Source organism: Lutra lutra, chromosome 4 (assembly GCF_902655055.1).
Source record: "Lutra lutra chromosome 4, mLutLut1.2, whole genome shotgun sequence".
Classification (NCBI taxonomy): domain Eukaryota; kingdom Metazoa; phylum Chordata; class Mammalia; order Carnivora; family Mustelidae; genus Lutra; species Lutra lutra.
This window is the reverse complement of record NC_062281.1, coordinates 163,977,942-163,998,895: the sequence shown is the minus strand read 5'-3', so window position 1 is coordinate 163,998,895 and position 20,954 is coordinate 163,977,942. Positions and strand designations below refer to the sequence as shown.

Here is a 20,954-nt window from a genome sequence, read left to right as displayed (position 1 = left end):
ATCCCCCCCCCCCCCCACCACACACACCCAGGCTTTACCTGGACGCAGGTTAGGCAGGTGAAGCACCTCCCCGGAAACGGAGCTGGAATGCCCCACCTGCCTGGCTGGCCCAGCTTGCTCTGATCGGATCCAGCACTTCCAGACTTCTTGTGAGTCCCCCATGATCCCCTGATCCACACCGCCCCCACCTTCTCCCCCCTGGCTCTGCCTGAGAACCTCCACCCCACCCCCAGCCTGGCCCCACTGTCCCAGCACACCTGTGCTAGCACCTTCAGACCAGTGAAGTCACAGCCCTGAGGAATGCTGGGATTCAGTCCTGGTCCACTCCTAAGGCCCCTCCCCCACCTCCCTTAGGGGCATCTGCACCTGCTCCTACCCTGTGTGCGTGGCTGCCCTTGCAGAGGGGTGGGGAAGGACCACTCATCGGGGTGTTAACCCGTGGAGGGCCACATTCATCATATTCCTGGAACGACCCACGACCCGCATCCTATGTATAAAGCAGGAGTCCTCTCCTGAATTGGAGGAGAGAACATGTATTCTTTTATTTTAAAGAGTTCTTTGGACATCTATGCATTTGAAGCGGAGATGTCAAATGACTCGCCCCCATGCTTCAAGATAAATATTATCGTCCTCATTTTCCAATAGGAAGACTGAGGCTCTAAGAGGGGCTTCTCTGACCCTCCCCTGAGCCCCTCTTCGGACTCCCCCACTCGGGGCTTTAATCACATATACGCACCTGCTGTAAGCTGGCTTTCCTTGAAGGCAGGGACCATGGCTGCTTTATTTTGCCCAGTTTGAATCATGTTGGCTAGCCTCTAGAGGAAGTTTAAATGTTAAATGAGTAACCACTGTCAGGTCCCTCATCAGAGTCCCATGGCTGGTAAGGACAGCAGCTGGGGTTCAAGGACAGAGCCCTCCTCCGTTTGCTCCACGTTAGAATAATGGTGGAGGAGGAGGATGGCATGGGGGGGGGTTGGTGAGAGGGAGAATGAAGAAAGGAGGCAGGAAGAAGGGCTTGGGTGGGGATGATGTGGCAGGATGCACAGGGATGGAAGCAGGGACCGGGGATGGAAGCAGGGACCGTGTGGAGAGACGTTTACAGGTAGCCTCCCTGGGACGTGCACTTCACAAGGAAGTAAGGAACAGGAGAGGAAGAGGTCTAGGCTAAGATGACGGAGCTTGGGCGGGGAAGTGTTGCATCAGAGACGACTAGGGAATATGAAGGTGACGATTGGCTTATGGGTCTGGAGCTTAGGAGGGAGATCCGGGTTTGAGGGAGAGAGGGATGGGGCACCAGCAGCTGTGGGTAGGAAATCAGATGAGATATGGAGGAAGGGAAGAGTTAGGGATTACATCCTGACCCACAGAGAAGTAGCTGTAGTCCCAAGAAAGAAGGTTCAGGGTCAGGCTGCTGGTTCCAGAAGGGTTAAGTCATAAACCCCCTCCCCCCCACACAACCCTCCCCCCAGGAGCCAGCCGTGACAGCTGAGGCCATGTGAGGCAGATCCTGAATGAGGCTTTATCTCTGCTCTTGGTCCTATCATCCACTGTGACACCAGCTCCTTCGGCCAGCCGGGATGGGACAGGCAACTGAGAGAGCCAGAGAGGTCAGGGGCTGGGCCAGGGGCTTCCCTGGAGGGTGTGGGGGATGTGTTATGTGGGGGAACTCTCCTGGGATCATTGGAGAAGCATTCCTGAGTGGCAGTGCTGGGGAGGGGGCTGTCAGGGGACACTGGGGAGGAGTCCCAGGGATCATCCCCAAGGCTCCCAGGAGAGACCATAAAGGGTGAGTTATTTGGGGAGGTAACAGATGTGATCCCCCCTGCAGGTGATGGTGACCACACCCCGGACGGGGAGAGGAACGGGACTCTGGGCCTCTAGCTGCCAAGCAGGTGGTGGGGGCTCTAGGCCATGACCCACACCCTCTAACCCCGACACTGCCCTCTGCCCTCTCCCGCCCCCTGGCCATGTCTGAAGGAGAGGCTCCAGCCCCGCCGGGCCAGGGGGGGCTGCCCCCAGACATGCTGGGAGAGCAGGTAGAGCTATGGTGGTCCCAGCAGCCGCGGCGCTCGGCACTCTGCTTCGCCGTGGCCGTGGTCCTGGTGGCGGGCTGTGGGGCGGGTGGTGTGGCACTGCTGTCCTCCACCAGCAGCCGCTCCGGTGAGTGGCGGCTGGCGACGGGCACAGTGCTCTGCCTGCTGGCCCTGCTGGTGCTGGTCAAGCAGCTGATGAGCTCGGCAGTGCAGGACATGAACTGTCTTCGCCAGCCCCACCACGTAGCCCTGCTGCGGAGCGGCGGAGGGGCCGATGCGCTCGTGGTGCTGCTCAGCGGCCTGGTGGTGCTGGTCACCGGCCTGACGCTGGCCGGGCTGGCCGCCGCCCCTGCCCCGGCCCGGCCGTTGGCTGCCATGCTGTCAGTGGGCATCGGCCTGGCTGCCACAGGCTCACTTCTGCTGCTGGGCTTGCTGCTGTACCAGGTGGGCCTGAGCGGACACTGTCCTCCCCTCCACGCAGCCGCCCCCGCCACCCCCGGTGACCACGGCGGCCACGGCAGCACCTTCAGCATCTCGGGCCAGCTGTCTGCTGGCCAGCGTCATGAGACCACGTCCAGCATCGCCAGCCTCATCTGACCAAGCCCCAATTCCCCTTTCCGCCCCCCGCCCCAGCAGCCACAGGGCTGCGCCAGGCTGTCGGTGCACGTGGGTGGGCGTGTGCTTGCACAGACACATGCCAGGGAGTGTGCGAGTCTATCCATCTCCCCAGGACTGTCCGACCCTCTGTGAGGCTGTGTGACCTGTGCTGAAGAGCCCACGTGTCCCCTTGCCACAGGAAGGCATGGGGGTGTCTCCTCAGAAGTGGGGGGGGGTGACCCTGACTCTGGGATCCCTGAAGACTCTTGGCCCTTATTCCCAACACCCCTCAGATGCAACCCTGCCTTGTAACACCTGTCAGGGAGTTTCCGGGAGGGACTGTTACCTACCTAGCCCGGAGACCACCTCGGCACCTATTCACCGAGGAGAATAACAGGTGACAAAGTGAAAGGACACAGGCTCCAGAAAGTGCCGGACTGGACTGGAATCCCCCCATTTGCCACTTACCAGCTGGGGGCCTGGGGCAAATGACTGAACCTCTCTGAGCCCTGGGTTCTGGAGAGTCGCAGTCATGTGCTGTGAACTGGATCGTGAGGACCACATGCCATCGTGTGTGGAGGGACCAGGCACGTGGCAGGTGTGCAATAAAAGTGGTGGCCACTGTCATGGTGATTGTCTGTCCCTGGCCATCTCACCTAGAGACCTTCCTTCCCCCTCCCCAATAACCCCCCAACAACTGCCCTTCTACAGGTAATAAATACTCTGTGTCTCCCTCTAGCTGACAAAGGTGCCATGTCCCCAGTCAGGCGTGTGGTTTCTCCTCATTGGTACTGTGCGGGCAAGCTGGGGGGAGGAGGGGCTTCCCTTTGGGAAGGTGGTGGGTTTCTGGTCTGGGGCAGGGGGAGTGTACCCCGAATCCTTCACATTTGCTCCTGCACTGTTTCGAGGTAAATCCTGAAGCACTGGGGTTTCATCAGCTGGTTCCCCCTGGAGGCCACAGTTCCCTATCTCACCTCTGGGACTGGGATATCTTGGCCTGTGTACTTGCTGCACTGGCTGGCCTCCCTCTGCACCCCACCCCCATCTGCCCCCCCAACCCCAGGCACGGAAGGGTTGTTGGAAACCCCCCTGGGCTGTAAGAGTCACTGTCTGCTTGGGGTCAGCCCTGGAAGGGAATCGCCCTTCTACGGCACAGAACTTCCTGGGTGGCAACGATCACCTCTAACATCCAAGGTCAGGTGCCCCGCAGCCGTGCCAGGGAGCCAAGAGAGGCAGGGACACCGGACAGGCCTCCAAGGGGCGCTAAGCGTAGAGCTACCTGGGTTCTGACGGGGAGAAAATTGCTTTCAGGGGCCAAGATCTAGGGGCTTTCCTGGAGAAAACGCTGAGCTGATGGATGATGGAAGGGTGTTGCCTGCCAAGGAGGGAGCCAGGTGAGCGGAAACAAGAAGCCATGTCCGGGACTACCGGAGCAGCAGAACCTCTGCCCGGGGACTATGGAATCTCCGACCCCACATATTCAACATCCCATCCCCTTCGTCCTCATCCTGAACCAGCTCCTCGTCTCACCTGGGAGCTGTGGCCTTCACCCAGCACCCAGGCTAGAAAGCGCAGCATGGTCCCCGACGGCACCCTCGTTTCTTCCTTATGCAGGGTCTAGCGACCACATCACCACCTGCGGACTCCCCAGACACACGTTTGTGGGGCGCCCAGGTCTCTGGGCTCACCCCTAGCACCCTCCCCATCCATGTCTGATTTCTGCAGCATCCCTCTGGGGCTCCCTGCTTTTGTCCTTTTCTTCTTCAGTTCATCTCCCTCCCGACCCCAACACACACCCTTGAGCCAGTGACTTTAGGGGAGGTGATGGGATTAGGGGAATGTGACCGCCAGCTGACCCATGAGCTGGACCCAGGCAATGGGAAGTTCCCCACCCCTTCTCCTGTCCTTCAGATGTGTGTCCCACTTGACTTTCCAGCTCCTGGAAGCTGCCCCAGGAATACAGCCTTGAGACAGTTGTGTTGTGTGGAGACTATCGGAATGGCACATGAGACTGAACCCACTGAAGGCCTCTGTATAAACTTTCAAGACCTGACGGGCAAGTCCAAAGATATCCTTGCCTTGTAGCCACCCAAAAAAACCTCATAAGTCAGTTCCCTTACCCATTACACCTGCAAGCCACCGATCTAGAGTGGCCTGTCTCTGTGTCTCATCTCTTCCTGCACTCCACGTATGAAGGCCAGTTTCAGACTATACCTGGGAAGCTCCAGGTGGCACCCCAGGGCTGTTCTAAAACGTTCAAGTCCTTGCCTGATCCCCCATGGCACGCACACTAACGCACGGGCTCCCCGACATGATCTGGCCGCTCTCACACCTCAAAGCAGCCCAGGAGCCAGCCGCACGGAACTGTCGTGACCGTCCCATGTCCTCTCACTTCTCCCAGGCTTCGTGTCTCTCTTCTCCTTGCCTTCATACCCTTCAAGACCCAGTTCTCTAGGCATCTTCCCCAGCCCTGTCCCCTGAAACTAATGAGTTGCCCATTTTCTATGCCTGGACCCACAACTATAGGCACCAGTCTAGAATTCTTTCCCTGTGTGCCTGTCTCCTGAATCGGGATTGTGGTGTTACTCATCCGTGTGTCCCTCGCTCCCAAGGTGGGCCTGACACATAGTAGTTTTGCTGCATGGATGAAGGACTCAGCTTGGTTGGATGGCAATGTGTATGCGAGGATCAGGAAGAGACCTACCCAGAACAGGGACGGGTTGGGAACTTAGGCCACTGTCCACTATTGGCCTGGAATCTTCCTGCCCCCAAATTTTCCCTCTTCTGGGGCTCCCATTCTCATCACCTCCAGGGCCATCGAAGGACCACAGACTGCCCCTCCATCCTGTAACATGGGGAGAAGTCCTGCTCTTTTGCAGCTGAGTAAAGGTTAGACTCTTTTACGATGTTTCTTTTAAAAAACTAAAGGAAGGGTACATGGCTGGCTCAGTTGGTGGACCCTGCAACTCTTGATTTTGGGGTCATGAGTTTGAGCCCCATGTTGAGCCTAGAGATTACTTTTAAAAAAAAACCAAACAAGAGGCAGACAGTTTCTTTGAGAAAAACAAACAAATAGCATGCTACAACAAAAACAAAAAACTAAAGGAAAACAGAAACACAGTCCTAGAGAAAGGGGAGGGGAGGGGTTATACAGCACACATGTCCCAGTAAGCAGCCACCATGGGCAAGGCCTTTGTTGAGCTCTCCTGGGAAGGATGCCAGATGAAGAATCTGGACTTTGCCCCTGAGAGCAGTTCCAAAGCGCTAGGGAACTAACACCACCACACGCAGCTATAACATAGCTTATAATATGGGTCTGGGCAGGAGGTGGGTTGAGGCACAGGCAGGGCAGAAATGCTACTATTTCTGCAATCACTAGGGTTGACTTCCCACAACCCCCCACCTCCGGCTTGTTTGCTTGCTCAGAGCATCTCACTGATTTCCCATCTCAATCCACACTGCCAGCAGCCATCCGCTGGCCCCTCCTGTCTTCGTCTCCCTTCTAGTTAAGATTCCATGACCCATCATTTCACCCACTCCTTGACAGAGTCCTCAACTCCTTAGTCCCCCATCCTTTGGTCCCACTTTCCAGCAAATCCCCGCCCTTGGATAAATCCACCTGTCTGCCTCATGGTGAAATGTTATTAAAGAAATCCACATGGCCAGGCAACCTGGTGTCACCACCACCCATCTCAACCGGTCCCCAGTTGTACTCATCAGTTACACAATCTTCCCTGGTCAGCTCCTCCTTCCACAGCGGCCCCCAAGTTCTCTCCATGACTTTCACACCCCAGCAAACACCCTCCACCCCCAGGCTTGGCCTCCGTGTCACGAGAAAATGAGTCATGTGGCGGGAAGCCTTCACCTTGCTCCTACCAAATAGTTTCACCACCTTTCATTTCCTCTGGTCTGTGGAATGGCTGTGTCAGCCCAGCTGAGGAATTTGGACTTTGTCCTCGGGACAATGAGAAGCATGGAAAGCTTTTAATGAGGGAAGTACTCTGCCCAGAATAGGATCTGGGCCCGGCTGGCTGCAATGTAGAGCTGGGAGTTGGCTTTAGGAGAGAACAAATGAGAAGAAATGTCTAGTCAGTCCCAGAAGGGCCATTTCTGCTGGCCCCTGAGGGACGAGAAGCAGCAGGCCAAGCTAGAGAGATGGAGAAGAAAGGGTATCCCACAAAGAAGGAAGAGCAGGAGGAGGGTCCAGAGGCTTGGCTTCCTCAAGGAAACGGAGAGTTTGTGGGGCCCGAACCCAAGCGTTCATGGCCGAGAGGCAAGGGTGCACCCAGTCCCAGGCTTCAGCAGCTCCATAGTGGGTGACACCATTGCTTACGGTGAGGAGGACACCAGTGAAGGATTTTAAGCCGAGGAATGGCCTGGTCGGAATTGTGGTTTAGGACAGTCATTCTATCCGCATCGTAGGGAATTAACTGGGAGGGGCAAAAACAGGGACAGGGGACCTCTTTGGGGGGTGAATGGCATCCCCAGATGGGAGATGATGGGGGCCCAGACAAAGGGGTGGCTGTCGGGACGGAGTGAAACACAACACATCTGATGGACATTCGGAGGGTGGGACCAACCCGTCTTTGCGACTGAGCAGCTTTTTAAGATGGGAGAGAAGCGATGGGTTGATAGAATGTGGACAGAACCAGAAGTTTAAGACAGAAGGCAGAGAAGAGGCGGTTCTTAACATCCCTAAGTGGAGAGGCAGGGAGGGTGGCTCCAGGGCCTGCGATGGAGGCCTTGGGCTTCCGATGCCACTTTGATAGGGGAGAAGAAAGAATGCAGACCAGGTAAGTTTGGAGCAGAAAGAGGAGGGAGGCCCTGGCTGACAATTGTTCTCTCTGTGATGCTGATGCCATGTCAAGGGGCTGCTCAGGAGGAGAGGGGAATCTAGCCAAGGAAACAGCAAGATGGCCGGAAGCCTGGAGCCCGCAGGATGCCAGATACCAGGCAGGAACAGAGGCACGGGCAGGGTCGACCCTGGGCTCTTTTTTTAACAGCACACGGGGCCTGTGATGCAGGCCTCAGGCGGAGCCCCACCTGGAATGGGCAATGGGGAGACAACGGGGCAGGTGAGGTGAGGATGTTAGTGGAAGGTCAAGCTAGTGGACCCTGAAATCCGAGCTGGTACTGGGTAAAGAGCAAAGCTAAGAGGGGGCTGATGGGGAGACAGTGGAGTGGTCTGGGCCTAGACAGAGGTCCCCATTGGGCAACAGGGGAGGGAGACAGAGGCACTTGCCACAGCTTCCTCCTGGGCTCAGGAGTCACATTCCAGGTTCTCCGCTGTGTCACCTGGACACCCTGATACTGGAAGAACATGTTCCAGAAACTTTTGATCCTTTCCAATCCAGGTGGTTCTTACATCATATCCAGTTACATCCCACATGCAACCGCAGGCTTCTGGGGACACTCAGGTGTCTAGAGCAGCTTCCTCCAGGCCTCAGGGGACCAACACATGTCTCCTCACGCTCAGCTTTCTGCACACAGATGGGGGCTACCTTCTCGACTGTTCCCCAGGACATGTGAGGCTCCACGGGGCATAGGCATGGAAGTCAACCCCGGGGACTGGCTTGGGGCATAGCACTTCTACCCTCACGGCCTGCCCTCCCAAACGGGGCGCTTGTGCCCTGAAACTTCTCAGGGGCGGGGGTTGCCAGTCCGGGCACAGTGGGAGCAAGTCCAAGAACCAAGAGGCTCCCTCTCTAGATCTGTTCATCGGCACTCTGGGGTGAGATCACGGCATTGCTGCGAGTGAAGCAGGCAAGCGGCAGTTAACTTGTTTGTGCCTCAGCTTCTCAGTCTGTAAAATGGGGGTTCCTGCCCAGCAGGGCGGTGGTTCCTACTGTTACTATGTTCTACAGTATCAAAGATTCTAACTCAAGTCCTTTACTGTCCTGTCCTCACTGGGTTTTCTTCTTTTTTTTTCTTTTTTTTTTCTTAAGATTTTATTTATGGGGCACCTGGGTGGCTCAACCGGTTAAGCATCTGCCTTCGGCTCAGGTCATGATCCCAGGATCCTGGGATCGAGCCCTCATCAGGCTCCCTGCTCAGCGATAAGTCTGTTTCTCCCTCTCCCTCTGCCTGCAGCTCCCCGTGCTTGTGCTCACTCTCTCTCTCTCTTCCTCTCAAATGAATAAATAAAATCTTATATATATATTTTATTTATTCATTTGAGAGGAAGAGAGAGAGAGAGAGAGAGAGTGTGTGTGTGTGTGTGTGTGTGTGTGTGTGCATGCCCACGTACATGGGGAGGTAAGGGGGAGGAGTGCAGGGTTGGGGGAAGAATGCTAAGCAGGCTTCACACTGAGCGCAGAGCCTGACGTAGGACCCAGTCTCACAACCGGAGATCATGACCTGAGCCAAAATCCAGTCAGACACCCAACCAACTAGTCACCCAGGTGCCTCAGATCTTCTGAGTCCAGGGAAACAGACACATTCAAATCTCCAGCCCAGAGTGAATGAGGAGGAAGGAGGCTTGGCAAGCTTCCCCTTTAGGATGAAAACTGGCCCCCTGCTGTAGGGAGCCAGCCCTGAGGGTACCCAGAAAGGTACAGCTAACACCTGCTGTATTCTATAGGACAGGGTGCAGAGGGCTGGGGACAGAGGCAGGCTGGGGCAAGGGCCTGAAGCCAGAGAAGGCAGGACAGAGAGTTCTGGCTGAGTCTCAGGCCTCCCACGATTCTAGCATCCCTGGGCCTTTGAACCCGTGGACCCAAATCAAGCTCCCTCTTTGTGTACACGGGGACCCAGCATGTAGAGCACAGGGGAAACCATGCCTCAGAGGAATCCAGGAAAGCGCTTCAGGACAGGGTCCAAGGTTCCTACAACCCAGGGGCCTGCTCAGCCAGGCGTGATACCCACAGCAGGTTCTGGGAGGAAGCTCTCCCTGCCAACCCTTGCTGGGTGCTGGGCTCAGGAAAAACAAGCCCTTACCTTCCCTGGATCCCTCGGACATTCTGACTCAGGTCCTGAAGGGTATGTGACCATGGGGACAGCTGAGCTACTCCCTAGCCCAGAACTCAGATAGGACAACCCCTCCACGTAGGCACTGAGGGGGCATAAGCGGAGGGAACAGGCCTAACTGCATTTCCAGCAGCTCTTTCCTCGCTCAGGACATGCCCTGAGGCCCCTAGTTCTGCTACTCAAGGTCTTTCTCAAGGTCTCTGTCTATGCTGTCTGTGCTGCTGTCCCAGACACGGGGACTTTCCAGGCCTGCAAGGGTCAGACTGTCTCTGGACTCAGGAACAACAGCTAGGGCTAGGGACACATGCACTGGGCTCCCCTGCCACATCCTTCTCTGCTGACAAGCCCTTGAATGTCAGTTTCCCTGATTGGTCCTCCACCCATGCCCCGATCTCATTCACTCCTGGGTCTCAGTGACCCCATTGCAGAGTAGTTCCAAACCCACACTAGCAGGCCGGACTTCTCCCAGGTGAATCCAGCTGTCCCTGGGCATCTCCCCCTGGAAATCGCCCATCAAGCATTGAATCCTTGTTCCCTCAAAGCCGGCCCCTCCCCAAGGTGCCCAGCCACCCGACCAGAAATCAGGGTGACTTTGTTGCCTCCTCCCTACTCCCCACATCCAGGAGCAGCAAGCCCACCAACCCTGCCTCCCTGTGTGTCTGGAATCTCTGTTCCCCACCATACCTTAGGCAGGTCTTACCTCCCTCGGGGTCTCTGCCTCCTGACCCATTGGCCCGGCATCCAGAATGACTTTTCTATCATGATTACATCACTCCCTGACTGTCCACAGCAGAGCCTCAGCTGCTCTCATGTTAAAATGCAAGCTCTCTTGGTGCCAAAGCCCTAGATGATTTGGCCCACCCTTCAGCTTCATCACTGCCCAGGGCCCCCCTCGACTCTGCCCTGCAGCCCTCCACCAACCTTTTTCTCAAGCCCCTCCCTATATCAGTCCTGCCCTCACCTTTCTTCTGTGCTGGCTCCTTCCTCAAAGGCCAGCGCTGCCTCCAATGGGTGTATGCGGGGTGACCATCTGTTTCATGATGACCTACCCTTGTCTGGGAATGACCTGGAACAAATAGGCAGGCTCCCAAAATCACATCTGCACTAATGGAGCCTGCCACTGTTCAGAGCTGGTTAGACCAGTGGTGGATACTTGACCCACACTGGGCTGATGAGACTATTACCTGAGTACTTGAAACTTGAAGTCAAGAACTTGGGGGTCCCAGGCATGGAGTCTCATTAATGTCCACAAATAAGAGTATGTTCCTGTCCTCAGGCTCCTGGAGTCACTTGCTCCCTGCCCTCCTGAGTCCCCTGTCCCTTTCATTCTCTTCCCATTGCCTGCAACCAAAAGAAGCTTAACTTGCTCCCTTCTTCGATCCTTGCTGGGATTATTTGGTTTTCTGGTGTTGAGTTGTATAAGTGCTTTATACATTTTGGATACGGACCCTTTATCGGATATGTCACTTGCAAATCTCCCACTCAGCAAGTTGTCTTTTAGTTTTACAGAAGACATGAGCGGACGTTTCTCCGAAGAAGACATCCAGATGGCCAACAGACACATGAAAAGATGCTCAACATCACTCGGCATCAGGGAAATGCAAATCAAAGCCACAATGAGCTATCCCCCCACACCGGTCAGAATGGCTAAAATAAGAGAATATGGAGGATGGGAGAAAGGGAAACCCTCGTGCACCGTTGGTGGGAATGCAAATTGGTGCAGCCATTCTGGAAAACTATGGAGGTTCCTGAAAAATCTTAAAAAAGAACTAGCCTACGACCCATGATTCACACTACTAGGTATTTATTTACCCAAAGAATTCAAAAGGATACATGCACCCCTATGTTTATTGCAGCATTATTTACAATAGCCAAATTATGGAAGCAGTCCCAGTGTCCATCAACAGATGAATGGATAAGGAAGAAGTGGTACATACGCGCACGCACACACACACACGAATACTATTCAGCTCTGAAAAAGAATGAAATCTTGCCATTTGCAATGACATGGATAGATCTAGAGAGTATAATGCTAAGCAAAATAAGTCAGAGAAAGACAAACAGCATAGGATTTCACTCATACATGGAATTTAAGAAACAAATGAACAAACGGGAAAAAAAGAGAAATCAAGAAACAACTCTTAACTACAGAGAGCAAACTGATGGTTACGGCAGGGGGGGCGGCATGGGGACGGGGGAACTAGGGGATGGGGATTAAGAGTACACTTGTCACGATGAGCACCAAGTAATGTATGGAATTGTTGAATCTCACACACACACACACACACACACACACACACACACAACTGCTTCCTTTGCCCCAATCTCCTCACCAGCAAGGATGTACCTGCCTTCCTCCTCTTGATCAACTATTGATAAAGTCTCCCACATCTGACTCCCTCCCTCACCTTTCATCTCCTCACTCCTCAGCCTGCAGTCATGAAACAAACTTGACAAATATTTATTTAGCTTTGGCCATGGGCAAGAATGAGGACACAGCATGAGGCACGGCCTGCGGCTTCAGAGAGTTCACAGTCTAGCCATGGGGACAGGCACGGTAAGATGGACGTACAAACTCTAATACAGATTACAATCTACTGTGGTCACAGAAGGGCAGAGTGACTCACAGGATGCAGTGAGAGGGAGGGCTCACAAGAGGCCTCCTGGAGGAGGGGATATGCGGGCAGTGCCTTCCAGCTACGAGTGACAAGGAACATTTTTTTTTTTTTAAGATTTCATCTATTTGAGAGAGAGAAAGCAAGAGAAACAGAGGAAGAGGGAGAAGCAGACTCACTGCTGGCTGAGCAGAGAGCCCAATGCGGGGTCCCTGAGATCATGACCTGAACCAAAAGCCGACGCTTAACCGACTGAGCCACCCAGGTGCCCCGACAAGGAACACCTTACCCACAAGTCCCAATTCAGGAAAATAAAAATCAGTGACTCTTTTTTACTTTTATTTAAAATGAAAATCAATTTATTACTACCTGTGAAAAATGTCATGTAACCATGTAGATTACTCACTTCATTGAAAAAAATTCAGTAGGAAACTTGGCACACTGGTTTTCACCCGCTCAATTGTTATCATTCCAGCACACCAGAAATGCTGGCAGGTAGACGGGCCAGAGGGGCTCTGTTGGCCAGGGATTTTCATCACTGTCAAAGAGGATCTCTTTTTAATAGTTATTTATTTATTTATTTGAGGGAGAGGGAGAGAGAGCACAGGCGCACTGTGAAAGCCGGGGAGGCGGGGAGTGGGGTGGGGACAGACAGAGAAATCCTCAGCAGGGAGCCCGGTGCAGGGCTCAATCCCAGGACCCTGAGATCATGACCTGAGCCGAAATCAAGAGCCAGCCACTCCACCAAGTGAGTCCCCCTCCAGGTGCCCTCTGTCACAGAGGATTTGAGAGAACAGAAGGGCAGTGTAGGCCCAGGAGAGCATGTGAGGAAAAAGCGCATGGAAAAACACCATGTGGGAAAACAGTAATAACAAATAATTTGTTTAGTAGGGGGTGAAGTGGGAAAGGCGAGAAAGGAAATCAAGAGGTGGAAAGAGGCCTTATTTCCCAGGCCAGGCCCTTGTGGTTGTCCTGAGAACAGCAGGGAGCCATTGAGGGTTACAGAGCAAGAGAAGGTTTGTCACTTTCGTAGTCAGTGTCAGGGTAAGAAGGGATGCTCTACCCCTGGTTCGCCCTGAAGCCCTAGATACCTCTGTCCCTGAGCCTCACGGTCCCCGTGTAGTCTCCATTATCTTTACATTGTCAGGTATGGGCACGGGGTTGGGGTGGGGTGTCCGGAGATCGGGACTCAGAAGGAAAAGTTGTCCCTGCTACCCTCGGTCCCCAGCCCGCTAGCCCCGGGCTGAATGTAATTGTCCTCGATGAAGCCATCATCATCCTCTTCAGCCACCTCCGGGCAGATCCCCTTCCCTGTCCTGGGCAGCGGGCGGTGCTGGTAGCTGGCACGGTACTTGCGACAGACGTGGCATCTGGCAGCAAGTGCGATGAGGAGAGAGAGGACCACAGCCCCCAGCACAACCCCTACCAGCACGGGCCATGCCCGGGCCCCAGCACCCACTCCGGGGGACATGGACGATGCTGTTGGGAGCTCTGAGGGCTCCAAAGTGGCTGCAGAGGAAGGGACAGCATTATGGATGGGGACCCTAGATGGGTTCCCTGGAGAAACCGAAAGGTGTGGGGCGGGGTCCTTCCCCCAACCTCTCCCCACTTCCCTGGCCTCCTTCCCACTCACTCACTTTGGTTTGTCTCACGCATGGAGGGGCCTGAAGACACCGGTGAGCCTCGGCTTCTGCCAGAAAAGCTTGAGCTCCAAGGAAACCCCCAGATGCCTGGCAGCCCCGGAGGCCAGAGTCCTAGAACATACACACACAAGTGGGTGTCCGGGGAGCACAGGTGCCGTTCTCAGGCAGACGCACGGCCATGTGAGGGCACTGCACAATCTCTGGACACTGGACAGTTGGCCACAACCAGCTGTGCACAAAAGAGAAAGAGCCGCACACCTGGAAATTGGCTATCTGTAAGGGAAAGCTGCAGGGTCCGGCTCTGCAAGCCTCAGAAAAAATCAATGAGGGAACTTACTCAACGTTACGTCTGATTCAAGCTCTGGACAACGTGCTCACAGACCCCTGTAAATGTGGGTATAAAAAGGATCCCCTCTCTGTAGATGAGGATTCTGAGGCCCAGTAAGGTGAACTAACTCAGCCAACGTCCCAGGACTTGAACCCAGGTCTCTGGAACCAGGGTCCAGAGTCTAGTCTGCTATACCGCTTGGTCGGCGGGATGGGAAGGGGGGGCAGAGGCGGTTCTGGCTCCCAGGGGTTGGACAACAGCAATTGCTTAGAGCTGATGAACCAAAGTAGAGACTACATGTGGAGGAGAGTGCCAGTCCCTGCCCAGGCAGGGGACCCCACTCCTCCTCGGTCAGGAGCTCCTGCTACCCAACCTTGACCCTCAGCTCTTCAGACACATCCCTCGTCCATTGACCTCCATCTGCCCCCAAGGGAGGCAGTATTCAAGGAGTAGCCAAATGCAGATCACCTGGATGAGGAAATGATCTGGATAAGAACCACTAGGGTTAGGGAGGAGCGAGAGGAGGAGCACCTGAATTAAGGGAGGATCTGGAGGAAGATCACCTAGGCCTGGGAACACCAGCAGGAGGAGCACCTGAGTCAGAGGAATGTCTGGGGGAGCAACACCTGAATCTGAGGAGTATCTAGAGGAAGAGCACCTAGGTTGGGGAAGTACCTGTCAGAGGAACAGCTAAGGCTACAGATTATCAGAGGAGTACCTGGGGAAGAGTATCCAGGCTAGGAAAGCACCTAGGAGAGTAGCATCTAGTTTAGGGGAGTACCTCCCATGTTTTTTAATAATCTTCCTGAAACCCTCCCTCCTCTCCTCCAACCTGTCACCAAGCCTCATGAGTTCTTCCTGGAACTAAACATCTCTGGAACGGCTCTGCCCCTCCCTTGCACCCCACTGCCACTGCCCCAGTCCAAGCCACCTTCATCTACAGGACCTCCTAATCCACCTTGCCCTGCCTCCAGCCCATTCCCCGGAGGCATGGGCCTTAAAGCCCAAATCTGACCCCATCACTCCCCAACTCTTAAACATCCTTCTACCGTTCCCCAAGCCCTCAGGGCTGCAAGTAGATTCTCAGCTTGTTCTTCCAGGCCCCAGAATCCAGCACATGGCCCTCGGGCCAAACTAGCCCTCTTGTCCACAGTTCCCTCCCCCATGCTACATACACACACACACACACACACACACACACACAGCTCACCTCCCTCTTGTTGCCCAGCCATCCCACCCCTCCAGGCCAAATCAGACCACACCCTCCTGTGAGACTGTCCCAGGACCCCCTTGGAGGACCCCTTCCCTGCCCTACGCAGTCAACTACCCAGCAGAAGTGGCCAGTTACTAGATGGGCAGCTGCCTGGGGCCAAGGACCAGTCTGGTTCATGGGTGGCCTGGTGCTAGCAGAGAGGTGGTGCTCAGCTGATCAGGGCATGTAGGAGAGGAGGAAGGGGGAGCTGGAGAGTGAAGCGGGGCGTCAGAAAGGAGGGCTCAATCACTCATTCACTCACTGGGTGCCTACTCTGGGCCCCACGATAGGCACTGGATCCTCAGGAAATCAGATTTTAAATGGAAACGAACTGTATTCAAATGGATGTCTCTAAAATTTCACTCCTACTCTTTTCCTGCCTGCCCTGCCCCTGTGACTCCTTCTCAAGGACACACACACCCCCACAGGCTGGCACCCTACCCCCACATGTCACATCTCTTCCTTCCACAAACACACAGTCTCTGATCTCACAGACATATACACTCCACCCTGATTTGGGGCTCCTTTTAAAACTCCCAGGAGCCCTCAGAGATCTGTGGGATTCCCCTCCCAGGCCCCCCAAAGTCTTCCCCTCTGCTCCCCACCTGTAGGAACTGTGCAGAGTCCAAGGAGGAAGCTTCCGGCTGGGGCGGGCAGAACGCAGACAGGTGGGTGGGCCCGAGCTGCCACTTGACACACCTGGGGACGCGGCCAGCAGGCGGGGCCTAATCCTCAGGTGAGGGCGGAGGGCCAAACTGCGGGCGAAGCCTCCAATCCGGAGGTTTAATTACTCTTCTGGCTCGTCTTTTGCTGGGAACCTTCTGGCGCAGGCCCCCACCCCCACCCCCAGCGCCCGGTGAGAAGTAGGGGGAGGGGGCGGCGTGTTCCTGGGATCCAGAGAGGGCGTCCAACAGGCTCTAGAAGGAGCAGGCAGGCATCTCAGCAGTGCGACTGCTCAGGTCGACGGCCCCATAAGCTAGTGTGTTTCCCATGACCCGTACAAAGTCTAGAGTTGAAGGGGGAGTTTTGCAGGCCCGGGAAGGCGGTGGGACGGAACTGGAGGAGAGAGGGAGGGAGTTCCTCCCTGCAAACCCATAGACACCAAGGACACTCAGAATGGCCTGCAAAAATATTTGTAAGCCTACGCTGGGGGACTGGGGGAAGGGGGTGGGGAATGTTGAGGTCAATGGGAAATGTACCTGTGCCCTTGGGGTTTACTTGTGTGCCTAGGTGTCGACCAGGATAGAGGCTTCTAGCCCTATCATCTGAATCTGGATCTCGAGGATCCTGGGAGCCCACAGAGCCAGCTCTGAACCTTTCCCTCTTGCCTTCCTCCTCATCCCCAGACCTAGCGCCTTCTTGTCCTTTAAGACCTAGCTCAGAGTCACCTTCCCGAGCATTAGGTCCTTCCAGACTAGTTCTGCCTTCTCCCTGCAAGCCCCACTTTCTTAACCAGGGCACCCTCGGTGCTGCCTCCCACCCTCCCAGGAGCTTTCCTGGTGCTCCCCCCCCACACACACACACCCCACCCACCTCCCCCCACCCCCGTCCTGATCCTGACTGCAGGGTTCCTGGCCCTTGACACTGGGCAGATTCTCAATAAATATTGAAAGGAGGAAGAGTACAAACGAAGAAGTCACAGGGAACCACAGGGCACAGCTAGAGCAAGGGCTGTCCCTAGGGCATGTCATTGGGACCCCAGGACAACCAAGTGGAGGTCAGTTCCTCCACTGAGGACTTTGAATATCTTAGCTTGGAGTTGAACTCCTGCTGCCAGTGGCCCCTTCTAGAACTCTCCTGCCTGGTCCGTCACCTACCTGGGCACACTGTGCCAGCCACACCAGACTGTTCTCTATCCCTCCGACCCATATGGTCTTCCCTCCCAGGCTTTGCTTGGGCTCTTTCTGGGACCCCAACCTCGCCCCCCGGGCACTACCCCAATGCATCATCTCCCACCTGGCTGATTATTCTTTTTTTTTTTTTTTAAGATTTTATTTATTTATTTGACAGAGAGAGATCCCAAGTAGGCAGAGAGGCAGGCAGAGAGAGAAAGGGGGAAGCAGGCTCCACGCTGAGCAGAGGGCTCAATGCAGGACTCAATGCCAGGACCCTGAGATCATGACCTGAGCCACCCAGGCGCCCCCTGGCTGATTATTCTTGCCAAACCAACTCATGGCTCAGGCCCCAGCTCCAGTGCCTCTCTATCTAAAGGAGCCTTCCCTGACATGCCCTTGTCTGGGTCCCTATCCCCCTCCTCTGTGCCCCACAGACACTGGCCCTTCTCCCAGCTAGCCCTGACTGCACAGTATTGTGATTTTCTCTTCATCTGGCACAGTCCTCTATGAGCCAGTAAACTCTGGGAGAAGGGTCTGTGTCTGTCTTATTCCTCTCCATATCCCCAACATCTAAAATGGCCATAATAGATGCTTCTGAAATAAATGAATGAGAGGAAAGTGAATAGTATCCCAGATGGGGCAGCAAGGAACCAAGGAAGATCTGGGATCTTGCCCTTGAACAACGGCATCATCATAGGATTCAAAAGGGATTGAATCATAGGATTCAAAAGCTATTCACTGAACACCTACCAGTCCCCACGTGGAACCTACCGTTCCCAGGCGCTGTGCTGGTTCTTTTTTTAATTGAGGTATTCATATAGCATAACTCATGATTCATGTAAGAAATTCACCATTTTAGCCATTTTTCAGGGCACAGTTCAGTGGCATTTAGTACATTCAGAACGTTGTAAAGCATCCCTCTATCTAGTCTAAAACATTTGCATCACACTAGAAGAGTACCCCAACCCATTAAGTAGTCACTCCCCATTTCCTCATCCCTCCAGCCTCCAGCAACCACTAATCTGCTTTTTGTCTCTGTGGATTTGCCTATTCTGGGTATTTCATACAAATCTAATCATATTTGTGCCAGATTTTTTATGAAGGATTTCATTTAAACTTCATAACTATACTATGTAATAGATGTTAGTTATCCCTTTAACAGATGATGAAAATAAGGCCCTGAGAAGGCATTTTGTATGAAGTTCCACAGAAGAAAACAAGTAAAGGTCTGCACATCCATCAATAATTTATTCAATGAATATTTATTTTTTATTGTTATTTTTAAAGATTTTATTTATTTATTTGACAGAGGGAGAAAACACAAGCAGGGGGAGTGGCAGGCAGAGGGAGAGGGAGAAGCAGGCTCCCTGCAGAGCAGGGGAAGCCCAATATGGCACTCGATCCCAGGATTCTGGAATCATGACCTGAGCTGAAGGCTCACTTAACCAACTGAGCCACCCAGGCACCTTCAATGAATATTTATTGAATGCCCATCACAGAGCCACTACCAGCCCATACAACACAAATTACAGAACAGCAGAAGGCAACCTGCTGGATGGCCACAGTGCATGGAAAGCAGAGAACAGGCTGGATGTCAGCACCTGCTCCTCAGCCAGGAACTCTGATGCAGTGAACAACCCTTACAACCCTCCATGGCAACCATGGAATGCCCTGGCAACCGTGTGACAAGCTCAGTGCTAGCACTGGGGACAGAGTTCCCACCACCATACAGCTTTCCTTCTGGTTAGGAAGGCAGACAATACACAAGTCAAGCAATAGATAAGATTAGTTCAGATACTGAGTGCTATGAAAAGGAAAAGAGCTTCATGTGATAGAGACTTGTAGAGGTGTCTGTTACTCTACATCAGATAGTCAAAAAAAAAAGACGGGACTCACAGGAGAAGGAATGTTTGAGTTGAGATCTGACTAGCAATCATGCCAGTAGGATAGCAATCATGCCAGTATCTGGGGGAAGAACATTCCAGAAAGAGGGAACAGCCAGAACAAAGACCAACAGGTGGGAACATGTTGGCTCATCCAAGCAACAGAAAAGAGGCTAGCTGGAGGGAGCACAGTGGGGAGGATGGAAGGGACTGTGTGGGGCCAACTCATGTGGGGCCTTATCCTTCCCTCCGTCAGTGAGAGGGGCTGACCTTCTTTCCCTCTGTATGAAGGATGGACTAGAGGAGGCCAGGGCAGAAGCCGGGAAACCAGTTGGGAGGCTGTGGCTATCATCCACTAGAGAAGGAATGTGGCATCAGAGTAGTCAGGTGGAAAAGGGCTGAGAAGGGCTCAGACTCTAGATATGTTCTGAAGGTAAAGCCAATGTGATTTTCTGACAGGGTGTGGGGTTTGAGGAAACAAAAAAAGGAACCAAGAATCACTCCAGAGTTTTGAGTGAGCAGCTAGTGGCTTGGAGTCATCATTTACTGAAATGCAAAGACTCTGAAAGGGGAAGATCTGGCAGGGCAGTCAGGACCTCAGTTGTGGACATGCTGGCCGTGAGATACCCATGAGACATCCAGGTAACATCCTAAGTGCGCAGTACCAGGAACTAGCCTGAATGCAGCGGGAAGGGAAGAGTTAGGCATGTAAGTTTGAGAACGAGCACAATGTGGACGATTTTTAAAGCCAGCCATCTAGATGAGATGCCCCAAAGGCAATGTGGAAAGCCTTTGAGCTTGCCAGGAGCAGAGGCTGGGGAGGGGAGGAGAAGCAGGAAAGGAGCCTAGGACTGGCCAGCATACTAGGAGGCTGACACCCCAGAGAGGTGTCCGGGAGGCCAGAGAAGCAAGCGTTTCAAGGGCGAGGGCTCAGTTAGCTATGGCCGATGCTGACAGTAGGTCAGCCCAGCTATGGACTGAGAATTGACTTTGAAATTGGTCATGTGGAGGTCACTGGCAGCCTTGACAAGAGCAGTTTCACAGTGTGGTGGGGACAAATGCCCAACGGGGCATGGTGTATGATGCATGAGCCATGCACTAGCTGGGAGCAGAGGAAGTAAAGGCAACTCTGCCAAGGGATTTTGCTGTAAAAGGAGTAAAAGGAGCAGAGAAGTGGGGCAGACTCTAGAAAAAGGTGTGGGACCCAGGGAGGATTTTTTTTTTTTTTTTAAGGTTAGGAGCCTTTAGACTGTCTGTGTCTGCTGTTAGGAATAATCCAGGAGAGACAGGAAACTGATGACACAAAGAGAGAAGAGACAATGGGAGTGTGAGTCCTTAGGCATCAAGGGGTATGGAGTCAAGGTGGAGGGTTGGCACTGGCCGGGAGCAGGGAGACTCCCTCTGACGAAAGTGGAGTGTACAGGTGAAATGATAGGGAGCCTTAGGGAGTTTTCTTCTGGTGGCTTCTGTTTTTCCAGAGAAACAGGAAGCGATGTCATCAGCTCATGGTGAAGAGTGGGGGAGGGGGGGTGTTGGTACTGGGATTCTAGAAGATGTGAATTCCTCATCCTGAGGTTTGGGAGAGAGAATCGTCGGGTCAGGATTGCGGATTTGTCCTGCAAATCTGATACAGCCAGAGAGGGGCAAGGGAACTGAGCTGTGGGCAACAGAGTCGTTGCCCTGCTGGCCCATGCAATCTGGGCCAGGAGGAAGTGAGGGCCAGGTGCAGGAGGTGTGAGGGGTCCCAAAAAAAAGTGGTAGGATGGACAGATTTTAGAGCCATTGCCGGTTGTGCCAGAGAG

General features: G+C 53.9%; 2 protein-coding genes across 6 annotated transcripts; one reads left to right on the top strand and one right to left on the bottom strand.

The window, feature by feature from the left end:
- Positions 1 to 3,257, top strand: TMEM125 (transmembrane protein 125). Of its 2 annotated transcripts, none has more exons than XM_047728538.1 (3): positions 1 to 149; positions 1,470 to 1,607; positions 1,829 to 3,257. In XM_047728538.1, exon 3 carries the CDS (start codon positions 1,968 to 1,970, stop codon positions 2,628 to 2,630), a length of 663 nt encoding a protein of 220 aa, XP_047584494.1. In that variant the 5' UTR covers positions 1 to 149; positions 1,470 to 1,607; positions 1,829 to 1,967; the 3' UTR covers positions 2,631 to 3,257. The 2 variants fall into 2 exon arrangements, with proteins under 2 accessions (XP_047584494.1, XP_047584495.1); XM_047728539.1 differs by lacking the exon at positions 1 to 149 and adding an exon at positions 1,103 to 1,224.
- A 9,294-nt stretch (positions 3,258 to 12,551) lies between these two features.
- C4H1orf210 (chromosome 4 C1orf210 homolog) lies at positions 12,552 to 16,413 on the bottom strand. Of its 4 annotated transcripts, none has more exons than XM_047728443.1 (4): positions 16,040 to 16,083; positions 14,901 to 14,931; positions 13,849 to 13,965; positions 12,552 to 13,720 (listed from the first exon to the last, which is right to left on the bottom strand). In XM_047728443.1, exons 3-4 carry the CDS (start codon positions 13,865 to 13,867, stop codon positions 13,401 to 13,403), a joined length of 339 nt encoding a protein of 112 aa, XP_047584399.1. In that variant the 5' UTR covers positions 13,868 to 13,965; positions 14,901 to 14,931; positions 16,040 to 16,083; the 3' UTR covers positions 12,552 to 13,400. The 4 variants fall into 4 exon arrangements, with proteins under 4 accessions (XP_047584399.1, XP_047584397.1, XP_047584398.1 ...); XM_047728441.1 differs by having other exon boundaries at positions 14,858 to 14,931; positions 16,040 to 16,073; XM_047728442.1 differs by lacking the exons at positions 14,901 to 14,931; positions 16,040 to 16,083 and adding an exon at positions 16,134 to 16,413.
- Between the last annotated feature and the right edge of the window lie 4,541 nt (positions 16,414 to 20,954).